Genomic DNA, 21294 nt, shown 5'->3' on the forward strand with positions numbered 1-21294 from the left:
CAAAGTATAGAAACATAGAAAATAGGTGCAGGAGTAGGCCATTCGGCCCTTCGAGCCTGCACCGCCATTCAATATGATCATGGATGATCATCCAACTCAGTATCCTGTACCTGCCTTCTCTCCATACCCCCTGATCCCTTTAGCCCCAAGGGCCATATCTAACTCCCTCTTAAATATAGCCAATGAACTGGCCTCAACTACCTTCCGTGGCAGAGAATTCCAGAGATTCACCACTCTCTGTGTGAAAAATGTTTTTCTCATCTCAGTCCTAAAATATTTCCCCCTTATCCTTAAACTGTGACCCCTTGTTCTGGACTTCCCCAACATTGGGAACAATCTTCCTACATCTAACCTGTCCAACTCCTTAAGAATTTTGTAAGTTTCTGTAAGATCCCCCCCTCAATCTTCTAAATTCTAGCGAGTACAAGCCGAGTCTATCCAGTCTTTCTTCATATGAAAGTCCTGATATCCCAGGAATCAGTCTGGTGAACCTTCTCTGTGCTCTCTCTATGGCAAGAATGTCTTTCCTCAGATTAGGAGACCAAAACGGTACACAATACTCCAGGTGTGGTCTCACCAAGACCCTGCACAACTGCAGTAGAACCTCCCTGCTCCTATACTCAAATCCTTTTGCTATGAATGCTAACATAACATTCGCTTTCTTCACTGCCTGCTGCACCTGCATGCCTACTTTCAATAACTGGTCTACCATGACACCCAGGTCTCGTTGCATCTCCCCTTTTCCTAATCGGCCACCATGGAAACAGACCCTTTGATCCACCAAGCCCATGCCAACCATCAACCATCCATTTACACTAATCTTACATTAATCCCATTTTTAAAAATTCTCCACGCATTCCCATCAACTCCCCCCAAATTCTGCCACTTACCCACACGCCAGAGGCAATTTACAATGTCCAATTAACCTATCAACTGTATTGTTCTCCCTGATCAAAGCAAACCTGTCCATTTGCACATAACCAAAGTGAGCCTGTTGTGAGCATGTCCGACATGAAAGTCAAAACACAACACTGCTTGTTGTGACGGCATTATAGGAGACTACCTCAGTCATAAGACCGTGTGTCCGACTGAACAGCTTTGAGCACTTAATCCAGATGGACACTCCTGTGCAGTACTCAGGAACTTCTGCACTGTGAAATCGGGTATTAGAACCAAGGTCCTGTCTGATCTCTTAGCTGAAAGTAGCGGATCCCCTGGGACCACCACAAAGACGAATATCCTTGGTGTTCCATCCAAAATGTACTCATCATTCAAGATCACCAATAAGTTTTCAAGCAGTCTTTATATCCGCGTGGTTTGAGGGAGCTGGCATTGTCCAGATTTGTGGCTTCCTTTCATATACTGGAACCGTGGCTGCATTTCATTAGTTGAAATGCCCCTCATTCTCTCTCAAGATCATCAAGTATATTAGGTAAATATAAAGCTTTTCTCTCTTTTCCAATTTGCCGACTTAGATTTGGAATATTTAATAAACAAATCACACTGCTAAATTTCAATTATTGCAAGTCCAAAACTGTTCCATGTGTACAGCATTATATAGCATTAATGTTAGCATTATTGACAACAGATTTCACCATCAATATAAGTTCATGTCTTAAGCCCCTGTCCCACTTTTCCGAGTTACTCACAAATTCACCTGAGTTTTCCCCTTGATTCAATCTCGGAAAATGTCCATAGCGAGTCCATAGGAGTCCATAGAGAGTCCGTAGGAGGCGGTAGATATTGCGTAGTGGCTCGTAATGCCAGCTGTAAGTACTCGGGGCTATTATTTTTACTCGTGGACATTTTTCAACATGCTGAAAAAAAGTCCAAACTTACCTGATGCCCCAAGTACCTACGGCTGGCATTACGAGCCGCTACGAAATATCTACAGCCTCCTACGGACTCGCTATGGACTACTACAGACTCTCTACGGACATTCTCTGAGTTTGAATCAAGGGGGAAACTCGGGAGAATTCATGAGTAACTCGGGAAAGTGGGACAGGGGCTGAAGGAGCAGAATTAGGCCATTCGGTCCATCGAGTCAACTCCGTCATTCAATCCCGGCGGATCTATCCTTCCCTCTCAACCCCATTCTCCTGCCTTCTCCCCATAACCCTTGACACCCTTACTAATCAATTTCACCGTCCTCTACCACTTACAACATGCGCACCACATTCCTCGTGGTTTGCCTATTTTCAAGAATCAAGAATGTAACCAGCACACGCAACAAAAACTCTCATTCCTCAACTGCTGATTTGTTGGAAATTACTTGTAAAATCTCTAATTGGGATAACCATGGTTGGTTAAAACAAATTGAAGACCAGAATTTTGCCTCAAATCTTCAGATCATTTTAAATTCCTAATTATTACTGAATACTAATGAGCTCCAAATGAATTAGTATTAAAATATTTAGCGCACTTAAAATTAGTGTTAACATTTTCAGTGCACTTTAACAGCTTGGCACTTCCTGACATCCAACAACCACTGCCACTTGGTGGAGTTAACCTCCCATGTTTTAGTTCTATGCTGATTTTGAGTGCCATAACTTACATTTTCCTTTTTAAATAAAAATACTTTTGTTTTATTAGTGTCACTGTACTGCAATACAGTGAAGAGAAGACTATACATGAATACAATCAAGCCGACAACAGTGCACAGATAACGGACATCGGGGACAACATTCAGTTTGAGATAGAATATTGACGTTCAATAATGTCCAGTTTTTGGTCGTTCAAAGGGTCTCCAATGTAGATGGAAGGTCAGGAAACAATACATTAATTATCTTTTCTGATTTTGTAAACATTTGTAAAGATTTTTCAATATGCTATTTTTAAGATGGTTTATTTCATCTTTAATAGCTTTTGAGTGTTTTTCTACATCTGGATGTCCATAAATGTTGAGAAAGCTTTGACAAAGCGGGGGGCTTGGTTTTGGCAATAGTCAAAGGTTCATGCAGCAGTTTTGTGTGCAGGGCTTATTCTGGCCAGCCTGAGACCCAAATATATTGCACAGAGCCCTCGCTCTGCATGGGCCTAAGATGCTCTTGGCCAGCATTTGGTCTTCCAGATCCAAGTCTGGTTAATGCAATGAGGATTCCAAGCAGTGAGAACAAGTATTGGGTTCCACGCAACATAATCTGGATCTAAAACTTAATAGGTAAAGATACTTGAAGCTGTCTTTAATGAGATCACTATGTGTGTAACAATCAGCATTTTTGGTTAAATAACAAGCCAAATTGTTTTTTAATAAATCTGCACTTTGCATAATTTTGTACAAAAATAACATTGCAATAACATTGTAATGGTTTATTTAAGCTCTTTGGGATAAAAAAGAATCACTATAGCAATAGATCATGATTGGCACTGCATGAAAAACACATTTGCAAGTCTGTCTGAAACAACAGATTCATAGATATTGGCAATATCACAATTCAAAAATAGCCAAATTGAACAAAGCACAGTATTTGTTGATGCCCAGCCAGAAGAACAACTGCAGAGAATTTGAACAGTTAGAGTATTGTCAAAATGTCTCTGTAGGCAAGTTGATACAAGTACAGAAAATCATATTCCATTTGCCACGTTTCACTGTTCTGTCCCATCACATGGTGGCTGATATGGTGGCCTGTACACACAATCTCAGGCAGAGTCTAACCAGGGATTACATGACAGTAGGTACACAAAAATGCTGGAGAAACTCAGCCTGAAACATTGCCTATTTCCTTCGCTCCACAGATGCTGCTGCACCCGCTGAGTTTCTCCAGCAATTTTGTATACCTTCTATTTCCCAGCATCTGCAGTTCCTTCTTAAACACATTACATAACAGTAAATCATTTCTGGATTTTTCAGCCATCGGATTATTCTCTGCTCAATGGCATTTGAATGGTCGAAACACATGGATTGTCAAAATACTCTTCTTTAAGTCTTTCACATTTTGGAAACAATGTTACTCGTGCTTTGAGGTCCAAGTGGATGATGACCTCACATTTGCCCATCTCGAGATCATTTGCTGTTTTTGTTTTTCACCCCTTCCTGCTAGATCTATTAATTTCAAATGTTGTGGTTCTGTGCAAATCAACAAAGCCGCCTACCTCTGTAGCCAAGAGCAAAATTGGATTTGTGGTTTTCAGTACCAACATCTAAGTCACTGATATGATGAATTGCAGAGACTCCAACAGAGACCCTACAGAACACGCACTTTGAGTCACATCCTGTTAAGTGTCTGCTCATTATCCTGGCTGTCTCCTATCTTTCATCTACTTGCCCAACCTGGTTAATAATTTAAAATCAATTCCCAGTGTATCAAGTGTAGCCAGCACTCTCTTCTCAAGGGGGATTTTCTCAAAACTCTTCAGGGAGTCCATGTAAATGAGAAATTGCCCTGTCCACTTCAATCTCATCTGATGATTAGTTGCATGTATCAGTGCAATACCCGATACCTGGCTTCACTAACCTACCCACAATATGGTGGCTAGTTCTCTAAATTATCCCGTTCCTCCAAATTTGATAAGCACGAAGCTGGATACTATGTTCTACTCATCCTTTTAAAAGAGTGGAATTCCACAGTTCTTCATCATTTCACAATCTAAATCAAGGGCTTCCGGGGTGCAGTAGACTTTAGAGATACAGCGTGGAAACAAGCCCTTCGACAAGCCCACTGACCAGTGATCAACCCATACACTAATGCTATTCTACACTAGGGACAATTCTTACAACTTACCGAAGCCAATTAACCTACAAACCTTTACACCTTTGGAGTGCGGGAGGAAACTGGAGCAGCCGGAGAAAACCCACGTGGTCACAGGGAGAACGTAGAAACTCCGAACAGACGGTATCCATAGTCAGGATTGAACCCGGGTCTCTGGTGCTGTAAAGGGCCTGTCCCACGAGCATACGACTCCATGCGGCAAACTCGACCTAAAGGTCCGGTCCCAGCAGCATGCGCCTGCCTGTGGCAAGCGCAAACTAACGCGGTCGCTTGAGCCATACGGCCTCGCGGGGCCGGTCCTACTTCGATCGCCGGAGCCGTATGGAGTTGTGCGGTGCTGGTCCCGACATCGCGCGGGGCTCTGAAAAACTGACCGGGTTAAAAAATTCCGCACAGCACCGACCTGCCGGCCCGCAGCCGCCTCGACGCTGTACGCACTTCTTCGACGCCATACGCCCGTCGGACTTCGCTCGAACTTCACGTCACTCACTGGAGCTCCGTGCATACGGCGTCGAGGCGGCAGCGTGCTTTAGGTCGCGCTTGCCGCATGGAGTCACATGCTCGTGGGACAGGCCCTTAAACCAGCTACTCTACCGCTGCACCACTGTGTTGCCCTATAGTGGGTTATGTGCACACCATAGAGAACAAGGTACCACAGACCAATGTTTGGGCAGATGTGACGTGTTTTCTTTGGTTCTCTTCTCAATTTACATTTTAAAACATTTTTGTGGCATCTTGCACAATGTTTTTCCATGTTTCCTAATTTGCATGTGTCATGCAAGGTTCCTCGCTATTAAATGGGTAGCATTAAATCCTCCTTAAAAAAAGATTCAACTGTAACATTGCAGCAACTTGGTAAATGAAGGATTGAATAATGCAATTTAAGGCTCGCACACAATTATATTGCTCATTTATAGAAGTTGGTGAAAAGGCAAAAGAAAAACAAATTAACAAACTGCCTGACTGAAAATGTGGACTATTATAAAGAGAAGGAGGGGGAACCACATCACTGATTATTCTGATTCATCCGAGCTCTCTGAAGTTTTCCCCATGTGTTATTCATCAAAGTCAAGCTATATTACAGACACTCTGCCAGACCATAGACCTAAATGTCTAGGCTTCTACTTGATTAATTCTGTTATCCATTTGATCTGGCTTAAAATAAACACCAATAAGGAGCAGGTTTGTGGTTGCATCATGTGGGGCAACATTTACTTTCTTGTGGAAAAAGAGAAGACATGAAATTATATTACTTCAGCATTTTGCTTTCTCAGAAGGAGCAAAGGGGCCCTGGACACTTTGCACACTGATGTATTACAAGCTCACCAAGGTCATGGTTCTCAGTTAAAATTCAAGTTCAAGTGAGTTTATTGTCATGTGTCCCTGATAGGACAATCAAATTCTTGCTTTGCTTTGACAGAACATAGTAAGCATTTACTACAAAAGATGCACAGAATCTGTAAAATTGTGTAGAAAGAATTTGAAAATGCTGGTTTATATTGAAGATAGACACAAAGTGCTGGAGTAACTCAGCGGGTCAAGCAGCATCTCTGGAGAAAAAGGATGAGTGGCGTTTCGGCACTGTAGAAGAGTCCCGACCCGAAATGCCACCCGTCCTTTTTCCCCGAGATGCTGCCTGACCTGCTGAGTTACTCCAGCACTTTATGTCTATCTACAGAATCTGTAAGTTGACTTTTACCACTGCCTAGGTGCCCATTAGGGAAAATAAAAATTGGGATACAAATAAGTCAGTGTTTCTGAGCATCAAAAACATATTTTCTGGTTCATCGCCTTACAAATGGCTGCATTATCTAAAGTCTACGTCCATTTGTAACTGTAATGCCATCTCCTTTGTTTCTATTGGAGTCATTTTATTTATTTGTGAAATCTGTTGCAAAGTATTTTTTCAGCATCTCTGAAAATGATACAGTATCACTTCTTGAGAATTCACGTTGCTTTACTCTGGGTAGGTCATCTTAATTCTCTTGTCGTTGCTGTTGTACCTCAGGTTACTAATATAATATTCTTTGGTATTTTAATTACATCTTTCAACTGTCATAACAATTATATTTACCTCTTTAATATGTTCATCATACGTAATGTTATCAAAAAATAAAGAGATAATGTGCTGGAGGTAACTCAGCAGGTCAGGCAGCATCCCTGGAGAAGATGGACAGGTGATGTTTCGAGTTGGGACCGTTCTTCTTTTATTGTACATGTACTTTGTGCATACAAGTTACTTTTGAGGCACTCTTACCTTCATCACTTAGATAAAGGGCCAAAGATAAAAAGCCAAAAGGTGTGACAACCAGGTTCTGCAACAGCTTCATCCCCCAGGCCATAAGATTATTGAACAATCAACAAAACCGAGGCTAGAACTTTTTAAATATCGACACTTTTTAATAACTTTTTATATATATTTATTTTACAGAACCATGCACATGAGGCATTTTTATGGACGCACCTAGAACTTTTAACTATTATCTGATTTTGGAGAGTAAAATGCAACAAAATTTCGTTCAGGGTGCACTGTGTCTAGGTGTATATCTGAATGACAATAAAGTTTCATTCATTCATTCATTCATTCATTCATTCATTCACATAAGGATAGAAGTGAAAATTGTGAAGCCAGAGGAAGGAATACAGGTGGAAGGAGCGAGGGAAGGACTATCTCTCTCCCCTTTCTCAATCTTGATCACATGAGCAGACTATAGACTGACATCTACTATGAACCTACCAACTCCCACAGTTATCTGACTGCACCTCTTCCCACCCTGCCTCTTGCAAAAACAGTATCCCATACTCTCAATTTCTCCAACTCCAACCTCATCTGCTCCCAAAATGATGCTTTGCTTTCCATTCCAGGACATCCAAGTAAACGTGATCTCCCCCTCTGCTGTCATAGATAGATCCCTCACTTGTATAAAGCTGTGTCCCGTTGTTCTGCTCTCGCTTCCCCTCCCCCCAAACAGAGCAAGTATATTCCTTAACTTGCTCCTTAACTTTCACCCACCAGCTTTTGCATCCAACACATCATTCGCCGATATTTCCGCCACCTTCAATGTGAGCTCACCACCAATCACATCTTCCCGTCCCCACCCATTTCCGCCTTCCGCAGAGACTGCTCCCTCCACAACTCCTTTGTTCACTCATCCCTTCCACCAAAAATACCGCCTGACCAGCTACTTTCCCCTGCAACTGTGAAAGGGTTTCACTGTACCTCGGTACATGTGACAATAAACTCAATCTAGCTACAGAGATGTAACATCTGTCCCTACGCCTCCTCGTTTAAATCCATCCAGAGACTCCAGAACGCCTTCCAAGTGAAACAGAGGTTCACGTGCACCTCTCGAATCTCATCTACTGCATTTGGTGGTCCCGATGTGGCCTCATTTACATGGGTGAGCGCAGACTCAGTAACCATTTCGCCAAGGCCTCCTGCTAACCATTTTCCATATTCACCTTTCTGTCCTGAATCTCCTCCATTACCAGAGTGGACAGTCTAGGACTTTATTCCTTACAGCGCAGGATGCTGAAGGGAGATCTTATAGAGATAAATACAATCATGAGGAGAATAGATAGCGTGAATGCATAAGGAATTTTCCCAATGTAGGGGAATAAAGAATTAGAAGGCATACGTTTAAGGTGAGAGGGGAAAGATTTAATAGGAACCTGAGGAGCATCTTTCCACACAGAGGATGGTGGGTATATGGAACGAGCTGCAGGGGAAATATTTGAGGCAAGTAACATTTAAAACACATTTGGACAGGTACATGGTTAGGAGTCATTTAGAACGAAGATGAGGAAACACTTTTTCACACTGAGAGTTGTGAGTCTGTAGAATTCTCTGCCTGAGAGGGCGGTGGAGGTCAGTTCTCTGGATACTTTCACGAGAGTGCTAGGTAGGGCTCTTAAAGATAGCGGAGTCAGGAGAAATGGGGAGAAGGCAGGAACGGGGTACTGATTGGGGACGATCAGCTATGATCACATTGAATGGCTCGAATGGCCGGGTGGCCTACTCCTGCACCTATTGTCTATTGTCTATTGAAAGGATTGGAGGGTTTTGGGCCAAATGCGAGCAGGTGGGACTAGCTTAGATGGGGCATCATGCTTGCATGGTATGAGTTGGGCTGAAGGGCCTGTTTCTGTGCTGTGAGTCTCTCTCGGTTTAAATTGTCCACTGCTGCAAATGCATGGACAATGGAAAGGCAGTCATTTAAAACTGAATTTCTTTCCACAGAGGGCGATGTATCTCTGGAATTCTCTAACTTGGAGAACTGTGGATGTTGAATCACTGGAAGGATTTAAAGAGGATATAGATACATTTATGAAAGATCGGGTAACAGAGGGCAAGGGGCAATAGGCACAGAAGTGTAATTGAGGCCTGGGATTATTGCCTATCCATATCTTTTCTAGTCCCTACTATTTCCCAGTTTACATATTTGCTTACCCCAGTTCAATCTTCATTAAAAAAAAAACCCTACATATATAAACTTTGAACCTTCTAAATCTCGCTTAATTACATATCAAGTTAACTATAATCCATTTAATCTCCCGTTCTCATAACTGCTTAACAAGTGTCAGAAGATAGGTTGGCACACGATGTGGAAACAACAGCCCACTGTTGCCTTTCCCTGCCTGTTCATTTGGCGGGCAGCTGTAGTTTGTTATGAATATGAATTTATCTATTTCTACTCACTTCACAGATGTTCTTTCATACACTTCTCCATCAACATCCTTGCCACTTATTTATCCTTTTATTTATCCTTTTAACTTACCCCTTATTGATAATTAGCCTAAAACTAGCAATTTCAGCAGTGAAATGTAATTTGGTCCTTTATTAATTTTACAAAGCTGGACAATTGTCTTCTAAGGAAAATCACATGCATATTTTAGTGTTGTGAGAGGAGGCATCAATGGTCTCAAGTGATTAATCCAGCATATTATAACCATGGACCATTAATATTTCATCCCAATATTAATGTCCCAGACAACCGTAAACGCAGCGGTAGAGCTACTGCCTTACAGTGCCAGAGACCTAGGTTCGATCCTAACAACAGGTGCATGCCTATACGGAGTTTGTACGTTCTCCCCATGACCGGCGTGGGCTTTCTCCGAGATCTTCGGTTTCCTCCCACGCTCCAAAAATGTACAGGTTTGTAGGTTAATTGGCTTGGTATAAATATAAATAGTCCCTAGTAGGGGGGGGAATCACCGGTCGGTGTGGACTCGTTGGGTCTAAGGGCCTGTATCAACGCTGTATCACTAAACTAAACTAAACTATACCCAGTCTTTGATAAGAAAAGTCGGGCTGTATTTTTTATTACTGAAACAATCATTCACTTTACTAAGCAACAGCAATGTTAATAATTGCAAATATTTATCAACAGGACTGAATTGCTTATTACATTTACGTATTTAAAAACTATTTTACCTCATAAATGGTGAACTGCTGCTTTACGTCTGGGTCAGTTCCTTTATTACTCATGTGCCTTTGGATGATGTTTTCCATTCCAAGCTGCTCAAGACAATCAGTAACATCGTAGAACGAATCTTGGTCTGGAAGAGCCCCGAGGGTCTGTTCAAAAACAAAAGACAATTAATTGAAATCATTTCAGTTAACAAACAAAATAGTCAAAGAAAAACATGAAGCCACCAAACTGCAAAGTTCCAATGTATTTTCAATGTCTGCTCTAAAATATTAAATGTTTTTTAATCAAATGTTTTGAATCTGATGTGTTATTCTAAGTCATTCTATCAGTTTCAACAACCATCCAAACCCCCCCTCTCCAGGAACTTCCCCCCGCACATACAGGAGATATAACACCTGCCCACATTCCCTCCTCACTTAAATCCATCAAAGGACCTCATCAATCCTTCCTAGCGAGACAGAGGTTCACATGCACCTCCTCTAACCTCGTCTGCTGCATTTGGTTTTCTCAATGTAGCGCACTTCACATTGGCGAGACCAAGCGTAGACTCGGTGATCATTTCATCAAACACTTGCGCTCAGTCCACCAAGGCCTGCGGGTTCTCCCGAAATGGTTCAAATTAACCATTTTAATTCCCCTTCCCATTGGCATATTGACCTTTCTGTCCTGGACCTCCTCTGTTGCCAGAGTAAGACCACACACAAACTAAATCCATTCTGTGACCCTGATACATTACAGTATTCTAAGTAATTCTAATTGGTTTCAACAACCATCACCATCTTCCTTTGTGTGAAGTGTGATTCTAGTCATTGGAGTCTATCCCCTTAGGTACCCACTCATTACAGTTTTTCCAAGGCCCTTTAACTACCCTGTTGGTTACATCTTCAGTTACATCCTCTTACTGAAGGAGAATTCTAATCAATAAGATATACATGCCATTTTGAAAGGCGAGGACTGATTAGGGATGGTCAGCATGGTTTTGTACAAAGGAGATTATGTGTGAATTTAATTTGAGTTTTTTTGAAGAAGTCACAAAGAAGGTTGATGGGGACAGGGAAATAGATGTTCTTTACCCAAGGCTTCAGCAAGGCTTTTAATAAGGTTCCACGGGTTGTTTGCTCCGGACGTTTGGGGTCCAGGCAAAGCTGACTAACTAGATAGAATTGACATCATGGTAGGAAACAGAGGGCTGATGATGGAAGATTGTTTGTCAGACTGGAGACCGGTGACTTATGGTGTGCCCTACGGATCAGTGCTGGGCCCCATTGTAGTTTTATCATCTGTATCAATAATTCGGATGGGAGTATAAGGCATGTTTAATAATTTTGCAGATGACACCAAAATAGGTGACATTATAATAGCAGGGTCGAAGAGTACTTATCTAAGAGTTCTCTGAAAGTGGCATTGCAGATGGATAGGATGGTGAAGAATCCCTTTGGCACACTTGGTATTCATCAGTCAGGGAAGTAAGTATAGCAGTTGGGACATTATGTTACATTGGTACAATACATAAACAGGAATGGGTTATTCTTGGAGTATCCTCCTCCCATCAGCTATTTATACTGCTTTGATGTATCAGGGTAGTACAGGATTGATCTGATCTGTTGGTACAACGCTCTGTCTACCATTTGCTCTTGCAGTTGAACAAGAGTGCAGTCCTAACTTTGGCAGGTTGGTACATCAATTTTAGGTACACTTGTTGTATCTCCATGGATGCCCCTCAGCACTCCTCATTCAACCCAAATTAATCCCATAGTTTGATAATAATTAACTGTCAACAAAATGCTGCAATCTATGAATAAACCTGCGATAATTGAGAATAAAATTATTAAAATGGGAAGAGTAAATGGAGTTTTACAAAAGGGAAATTACATTTAACAGATGTAATACTGAAAATGTAGTTAAGGGGAGACACTACGTGGTGGAACAACTCAGTGGGTCTGGCAGCATCTCTGGAGATAAAGGATAGGTGACGTTTCGAGCTGGGACCGTTCTTCAGATTCTGAAGGGGAAGCTGGTGATGGTAGTGTCATCTGCACCTTGAAAATCCAGATACCAGGTACCACGCACATGGTTGCCACATGAAATAAAGGCGCAAGGGTCTGGCGTTGACATATTAGCATGGATAGAGATTTGGCTAAAGAGCACAAATAAACTAGCCTTTTTCAGTTGACAAGCTGTTCCTAATGAGGTGTCAGAGGGATCAGCAATGGGCCTTTAGCTATTTACAGCTGACTTAGTAGGGCCTTGAGGACCTTGTGTTGAAATCTGATAGCGGAGCTTGAACTCACAGACTCATGACTCGAGACTGCCAAAATGATCTGAGCAGACGCTGACTGAATGAATGCCAAGAGAAAAATAATATCCACTCACAAGCAAATTAAGCTTTATGTAACAATGAAACATGAAAGGCAGGTCTTGTACTGTACAATCATATCACAATATATGTTACAACGTCATAAAAAGCGCAAGTTTCACCAGCTTCCGTGATTTAAAAAAAAGCTGCATGGATGTATCTGGGAATAATTATATGTACATTTTATCTCTTGTTTTGCATCATCCTAATGTTATGTTTTATTTTATATTGTGCTGAAAAGTATACACCCCCTCAGACATTCTCCATGGATTCAATAGTTTAGTCTCCAATTGAAAGGCCAGCAAGATTTACGTAGAAAATCAAACTGTTTAATTTACACTTCACAGCAGACTGGTGAAAGTCCCTCACTGTAGCCCAGTTTAAATATTTACACAACAGTTGGAGTTATACACTGTTTACAATCATCTCTTGTTTAGCAAGACATTTTATTTAATTATATCATGCCCTCTGACCACAGAAAATCCCGATCCAGCATTGTACACCTTCGGGCTCAGACCAGTTTCACCTGTAACATCTGGTTGTTTCGGTAGGAAGGAAGTGCATATGTTGTTTTACACCCAAGATAGTCACAAAATGCTGGAGTAACAGCGGGTCAGGCAGCATCTCTGTTATTTGTGGTCTTCCACACAATGAGGAATGAGGAACACCCCTAACAAAATGCACACATTGCATCAATTGGGACGCGCCAAATGCTACCAATAAATATATATCAGATCTTAAAGGCTAGGCAGCCACAGACAAGCTGCCATGATCCTCTAGATCCTAATGAATTGCCCTCAATTTTGGATGTCTTCAATATTGCCTTGGAATATATCAACTAGGCGCAATGAGGCCAACATCTGAGGATCCAGAGACTTCAATAAAGAAATTACAAACCTACAATTATCATTTTAGTTAGAAAAGTGCATTAAAAATAAAAAACATAGTATGAAATTTCATATGATATTATGTACAGAAGGATCTAGGTGTCCAAATCCATAGATATCTGAAAGTGAAAATGCAAATAGATTAAGTGGTAAAGAAGGTATATGGTATGCTTGCCTTCATTGGTCATGACATTGAGTATAAGAGTCAGGAACACACTTTGCAGCTTATAAAAATTTGGTGAGGCCACATTTGGAGTGTAGTGTGCATTTTTTGTCGACACGTTACAAGATGTGGAAACTTTGTGGCATGCAGAATGGGTTTACCAGAATGCCGCCCGGATTAGAGGGTATTGGCCATAAGGAGTTGGGCAAACTTAGATAATTTTCTCTTGAGTTTCAGAGGTTGAGGGGAGACCTGATAGATATTTATAAATTTATGAGAGGCATAAATAGGGTAGAGAGTCATAATCTTCTTTCAGGGTGGAAATGTCAAAGACTGGAGTACATAGCTTTAAGATACGGGATACTGAGTTGGATGATCAGCCATGATCATATTCAATGGCGGTGCAGGCTCGAAGGGCCGAATGGCCTACTCCTGCACCTATGTTCTATGTTCTAAGATTAGAGGTGGAATGTTTAAAGGAGATGTGCAGCACGAGTCATTTTTAATTCAGTGAGCAGTGGGTGCCTGGAATACACTGCCAGGTTCAGTGTTGGAAGCAGATATGATAATGGGTTTAGATAATGGCTTATAGATGCACGTGGATATGCAGGGAATGGAAGGATATGGTTCACATTAAGTTAACTTAGAATCACGTTCGATACAGACATTGCTACTGAAGGGCCTGTCTGTGTGCTGCTGTACTGTGCAATGTTCTATATGGGCAAACAGTCCCTGTCTTCTTGAATTATTATTTATTTTCCAACATTTTAGCTGTGTTTAAATGCGATCGCAGACATTACGCAGTCCTTAACAAAGAATAAAAACAGAAATATTTATGTGGGTTGGAATATTTCAACAAAGTGTCAGCTCAGCTCCTTCTGATGAACTCAATAGCTTGGCCACCCACTTCTGGTGCATTCATAATCTCCAGCAGCAGATCAGGTTGAAATATCACTGCTGATTACCGAAACATGACATTAATTCAATACTCAAAAGGTATTGTATTGCTCTACTTACGGTTCACAGTCTTTATATTTGATTTTCTTGATCAATGTCAGGTGTTTTGGAATTCATTTTTCACAAAGAATCCACAACATCACTGTCCATTTCCAGGTTGGTTCACTTTAACTTATCACCTCAAAGATAACTGCCATTTATATAATAAAATTATATAAAGAAGCAAAAACCATTGAAACAGTTGTCAACGTACAAACCTGAATTTGCAGCATTGACAAGGGAAAAGGCTTTATACAAACATCCACTAACTAGCTTCAATGTTTACAACTATGTATTATCCCTCTTGGGCTCACATCTACTTCTATATCTAACCTTTGTCCAACAATCTGCCTACCAGGGAGCCTCCGCACCTGAGGTCATCTATTGCCGGCTGTGATTTACCCTATCCCTTTTTGCTTCCAGTTTTACCTGCTCTCACCCCCCCCCCCCCCATGCAAATTTTAACAGGAACAATGAAAGAATGCAAGGTGAGCTGCCAGGATAAATGGGCCAGAAGAGCTGTCCGCTGTAGGAAAATACACAATCTGGGAACAAAACAATGAAGGGAAATACATCTTTAGTGGGAAGATTTTGAATAGAGTACAGAGGACATGATGTACTAGATAGCCAAGTCATTAAGAAAGTATCAAAAGTAGTTAAGGCCATAAATGTAATAATTTGTTTAGTATTCTAAGGCAGAGAATACAAATGCAGGCTGATAATGTTGAAGATAGAAAATACTTAATTTAAGTCCAAAACTGTGTCTGGGGCACTGTGCAATACATTTTTGAAAAATAAAAGCAAAATATGTGATGTAGTAATTATAAACAGGAAGAGACAATTGAGACCTTGGAGAGAACTTTCACAAGACCTCAGAAGCTAAGATGATCTCAAACAAATAGTTAAAGGATTTTTTTTAAAACATAGTTTATTGCACCTCGTTAGAATGTAGCATTACACAGTGACCAATATATTATTTTAAAAGGCAATTAAATAAACCACTTAAAGTAAATATAACAGAATGAAAGAATCAAATTGGAGAGTGAGTTTAGACCAAGAGGCTCATGTTGAGAAAACTACTAACATGACTTGCACTACCTGTTGGAATAAATGGCTAGTCACAGTGTTATAAAGCCCTTCGGAACGGCTTATTTGACCGAATACAGGAATCGTATTGAAGTCTGGGAATTGGTCGTTGGATAAGCATTCAACTGTTCTGATCCCAATCTGGTTTCTTTATATATTTTATATTTCAACATTTTTTTCCAAGAGTATAATTTTTTTGTTCTGTTCATGAAGAAATGATATAACTCGAGTCCAATGACACTATGTGGTTGTGTTTTTAAAAACAATCTGTTGTTTGTTGCAAAAATAATGCATAAATAAATTTAAAAGCCAGGAATGTTCAGACTTGCACTACAGCCAATTATGACTCATATGTGCTACGTGAATATTTTGTGCCCAGTTCCATTCGATATTATAATTTCGAGAAAACGCATTGTAAAAGTCATTGGAGGGCAGAAGCCTTTAAAAAAATATTATTTTCAATCACTAACTCATGAACTGGGTATTAATCTATTTGAATGTCGTGTAAATAAATATACTTATGTGACAGATTATTAACCTACACACTGGGGTTTTCTCTGAGTTTTCTCCTAAGTGAGGGGAAACATTCTATCTTTGTGTCAAATTGTAATCTGTCTCACAAAGTGATTTGTTTTCTCCATAGTCCTGAGAGATTAGGCAATCGTTGTCTCAGCAACATAAAACCTAGGATTGCTATGGTTTTATTCTATTCTGCACTGATTCAGATGAACTCTGACAGGATGCTTGCAGTGACTGTTCTCTGTCTCCATATCAGAGAGGAGAAATATATTTACTGGGCGTGCATATTAGTTTTAGTTTACTTTAGAAATACAGAGCAGACACAGGCCCTTCGGCCCACCGAGTCAGCACCGCACAGCGATCCCCTCACACTAACATTCTCTTACGCTATCTTATAGGGACAATTTACAATTATACCAAGAAGGGTTTTGACCCAAAACATTGCCTATTTCCTTCGCTCCATAGATGCTGCCTCAACCGCTGAGTTGAACTGCAGATTGAAGAAGAGTCTCGACACGAAACGTCGCCCATTCCTTCTCTCCGGAGATGCTGCTGGTCCCGCTGAGTTACTCCAGCATTTTGTGTCCATCTTCAAATGCCATCATGCGCTCCAGACGGCTATGCGGGCAAATGAAGTTGCGCGGGACCGTCCCGCATCAACGCGACCACGAGGTTGCTTAATTAGCATGCCAAGGACACATAAGTGGGACAGGAGCTTAACTTAGTCAAGTCAAGTCAAGAGAGTTTTATTGTCATGTGTCTCAGATTGGACAATGAAATTCTTAATTGCTGCAGCACAACAGAATATGTTAACATAATGCAAAATGGAAGATAAAAGTTCAATGTGTCTATAGACCACAGACCATAGACACACAATAAATAAACAAACATATATTGTGCAATAATAAGTCTCACACATCAATATAAAGCCACTCTGGCATTGGGCATTGTAATAAGGTCTTGGCTGGCATCAGTAAAAACATACCCCAACAACTCACTTCCCTCAGGAAATGGAATAAAATTGACAAGAAGGAAAAAAAAATTGTTATTATTGAGTCTACTTGGCATGCGGCTCCATTTATATTATCTCACCAAATAATTTTCAAAATTGCTTCACCAATTTTAATTATTATGGCTGCCCATCAAACTGAACATTATTGGCTGTAAAGCATGTTGGAATGTCTTGAGCTGTGAAAGCCCTTATATAAATCGAAGCTTGTTCTTTCATTGAGCATCCAATTGCCTCCGCTGTAAATAACCACGCGTTAAATAACGGTGATGATTCCTACGCAAAATCATATGAATCAACACGTAAAGAATAAGTTCCACCTCAGAAAATCTGCCCACATGGGACTCACAATGATGATTCATGGAGTAACCCAGTACTGGGAGACAGAACTTCGAATTTCCGTCCTGCCCCAGCAGAGATTGTATACATTCATTGAGTTTAGTTTATTGTCACATGTACCGAGGTACAGTGAAAAGCTTTTGATGCGTGCTAACCAACCAGCGGAATGACAAAAGATGATTACAATCGAGCCATCCACAGTGTGCAGATACATGACAAAGGGAATAATGTGAATAACGCTTAATGCAAGATCAAGCGATTACAGTTCAATCAAAGATACACCGAGGGTCTCCAATGAAGCAGATAGTAGTTCAGGACTGCACTCTCGTTGTTTGTAGGATAACCAACAGATGGGAAGAAACTGCCCCTGAATCTGGAGGCGTGTGTTTTCACACCTAAGGGGGAGGAGGGAGTGGCCAGGGGTTGCGACATGTCCTTGATTTTGTTGGCGGCCTTGCTGAGGTAGTAAATAGGTGTAAATAGAGTCAATGGAAGGGAGGTTAGTTTGTGTGATGGTCTGGGCTACATCCACAATTCAACCAATCCACTGTTAAATGCAGAATGCATAAACAACGTTTACCTTGTTAATCAGTGTCATTGTGAAAACCAGCAGCTCAGAATCAGCGCCATTCTTCTCCTCTAGAATTTCAACTAAACTTGTCCAGTTCTTTGTGCCTGAGGAAAGAATTCAAAAAAGTTAAATGTAAAAATAAAAGGACATTTGAATCACGTATTATTATAAAATTATAACTGCAGAGTTATGAATATATTATGTACAAAAATTAAATACAAAATCATCTCAGCCACAGATACAACTTAATGCAGAATAACATAGAACATTTCAGCCAGTCCGTGGAAGCTCTTTCACTGGCTCTACTCCACTGTTTTTCCTCCAGATAATTATAAAGAAGTCCTTTTCAAGTAAATGGTCAATAGCATTTTAAAAGTTACTGATTAGTTTTTTTCCACTGCCATTTCAGGAAGCCTATTCCAGAACCTAACATATCAATGCACGTACTAATATAACCATATAACAATTACAGCACGGAAACAGGCCATCTCGGCCCTTCTAGTCCGTGCCGAACACTCACTCTCACCTAGTCCCATCTTCCTGCACTCAGACCATAACCCTCCATTCCTTTCCTGTCCATATACCTATCCAATTTATTTTTAAATGATAAAACCGATCCTGCCTCCACGACTTTCACAGGAAGCTCATTCCACACAGCTACCACTCTCTGAGTAAAGAAGTTCCCCCTCATGTCACCCCTAAACTTCTGTCCCTTAATTCTCAAATCAGATCTATCTATTCGCTCAAATTGGATCTATTCACCCTTCTCCCCCCATCACCTTCTCTGTGTCCACTCAGTGATTCAATTCCTATCAAAATAAAGCATTTTTTAACTATGCTAATATAAGCCAACTGCATATCAACTCCAGTCCTACACCAAGGGTTAATTTAAAATGGACAACTAACCCACCAAACAATGTGTGGGATGTGGAGGAAACTAGACAACCCAATGGAACCCATGTGGTCACGGGATGCACATGCTGGTTGTGTGCAGGCATCAGTGGAGGTCAGAATTGAACCATTGATGCTGAAGCTGTGGCAGCTGTGCTCAACACATGTACTGCAAAACACTCTCATAACATTTGGACAGATACATGGATTGGAAAGGGGTTTAGAGGGATACGGGCCAAACGCATAGAGGTGGAACTAGTGCAGATGGGCAGCATCTTGGTTGGATTGGGTATGTCGGGCCTAAGGGCCTGTTTGGGGCTGTATGACTCTATGACGTATTTGTTTTGTTTTATTCCAGTGTGACTCCAAGCCCAGATGAGACACAAGTACCATGAAGCAGACAGCAAGGAGTGACTGGCAAACAATAAACAGCCCACAGGTCCCAGCCTTAACACCCGCAGCATCTTTTCCACTTTTATTATGTTAAGCAGAGTACAGGCAAACTCTTAATAGACAATAGACAATAGGTGCAGGAGTAGGCCATTCGGCCCTTCGAGCCAGCACCGCCATTCATTGTGATCATGGTTGATCATCCACAATCAGTACCCCATTCCTGCCTTCTCTCCATATCCCTTAACTCCGCAATCCCTAAGAGCTCTACCTAACTCTCTCTTGAAAGCATCCAGAGAACCAGCCTCCACCTCCCTCTGAGGCAGAGAATTCCACACACTCTCTGTGTTATAAAGTTTTTCCTCATCTCCGTTCTAAATGGCAGTAATCTTATTATTGTAATAATCTTAAATTACATCTTTTTTTTTCAGAACTGATGCTAAACTTGGGAGGAGGAAGTAGATTGTGCCATGATCCTAAAGGGCGTTCAAAGAAGTCTGTCTGATAGATTGGCTGAAATCAGGAAACATTCTATCAATCCCTGCACCAAAAGCATCAAGCCAAGAGGGAAATTAAACTACTGTCCTGTGGATAGGTGGGAAGTGTGTAAACAGCAAACAGACCAACAGTGGATAAGTCTACCAACCCTGCTGTATTCACTCTATACTCATGACTGTGTAGCCGGACATAGTGCAAACTCCATCATCAAGTTCGCCGACGACACCACTGTTGTGGGACGAATCACTGACGGTGACGAGTCAGAGTAAAGAAGTGAGATCGACCGATTGACCAAATGGTGCCAGTGCAACAACCTGACTCTCAACACCAACAAAACCAAGGAACTGATTGTGGACTTTGGAAGGGGTACGATAGGGACCCACAATCCTGTTTACATCAACAGGATGATGGTGGAAAGGATCAAGAACTTCAAATTCCTGGCCGTGCATAATTCCGAAGATCTTTCCTGGTCCCAGCACACTGATGCAATCATAAAGAAGGCAGATAGCGCCTCTATTTCCTGAGAAAATTACGGAGAGTCGGTATGTGAAGGAGGACTCTCTCGAACTTCTACAGGTGCACAGTAGAGAGCATACTGACTGGTTGCATCATGGCTTGGTTTGGCAACTTGAACGTCCAGGAGCAGAAAGGAAAGCAGAAAGTTGTGACCACAGCCCAGTCCATCATCGGTTCTGACCTCCCCACAATCGAAGGGATCTATCGCAGTCGCTGCCTCAAAAAGGCTGCACAACATCATCTAAGACCCACACCATCCTGACCACACACTCATCTCTCCGTTGCCATCGGGAAGAAGGTACTGGAGCTTGTAATCTGGAACATCCAGGTTCAGGAACAGCTTCTTCCACACGGCTATTAAACACGACATCAAACAAACTCTGAACTATAACAGCCTATTGCACTTTATCTGTTTATTTATGTGTGTATATATATATGGTCTATGCTATATAGACACAACTGAACTGTTCTGTATTTATGCTTACAATATTCTGTTGCGCTGCAGCAAGCAAGAATGTCATTGTCCTATCTGGGACACATGACAATAAAACTCTTGAGTTGAGATGTTGGTTTATAAAAAAATACATAAAGTGCTGGAGTAACGCAACAGGCCAGGCAGCATCTCTGGAGAACATGGATAGATGATGTCTCAGGTCAGGACCCTTCACCAAGCTGACTGTAAGGAGGTGAGGGGGGAGGTGAAGAAAGCTGGAAGAAAGATGGAGGTGGCTCAAAACCTGGCATATGATAGGTGGATACAGGTGAAGGGGGTTTTGGCAGATGGCTGGACAAAGTCCACAGACAAAGAGGCAAGAAATATGAGATAAGGAGGGAAGGACAGAAGATGAACAAAATCTGATGCTGGAGGAAGGAATATCAATGGAAAGAGACATGAGGAGAAAGGGGAAAGGGAGAAATGGGTGTGCATCCAG

General features: G+C 41.3%; 1 protein-coding gene across 7 annotated transcripts in view; it reads right to left on the bottom strand.

Annotated features, from left to right (window-relative positions):
• The window catches only part of fhod1 (formin homology 2 domain containing 1), a 217972-nt gene that overhangs the window by 68834 nt on the left and 127844 nt on the right, over positions 1-21294 (bottom strand). For all 7 annotated transcript variants that reach the window (XM_055648529.1, XM_055648527.1, XM_055648528.1 and 4 more), the window contains exons 8-9: positions 18077-18171; positions 10144-10287 (exon numbers count right to left, since the gene is read on the bottom strand). In XM_055648529.1, the coding sequence (XP_055504504.1) occupies positions 10144-10287; positions 18077-18171 (239 nt within the window). The remainder of the gene's footprint in view (positions 1-10143; positions 10288-18076; positions 18172-21294) is intronic.

Source organism: Leucoraja erinacea, chromosome 17, assembly GCF_028641065.1.
Source record: "Leucoraja erinacea ecotype New England chromosome 17, Leri_hhj_1, whole genome shotgun sequence".
Lineage (NCBI taxonomy): Eukaryota > Metazoa > Chordata > Chondrichthyes > Rajiformes > Rajidae > Leucoraja > Leucoraja erinaceus.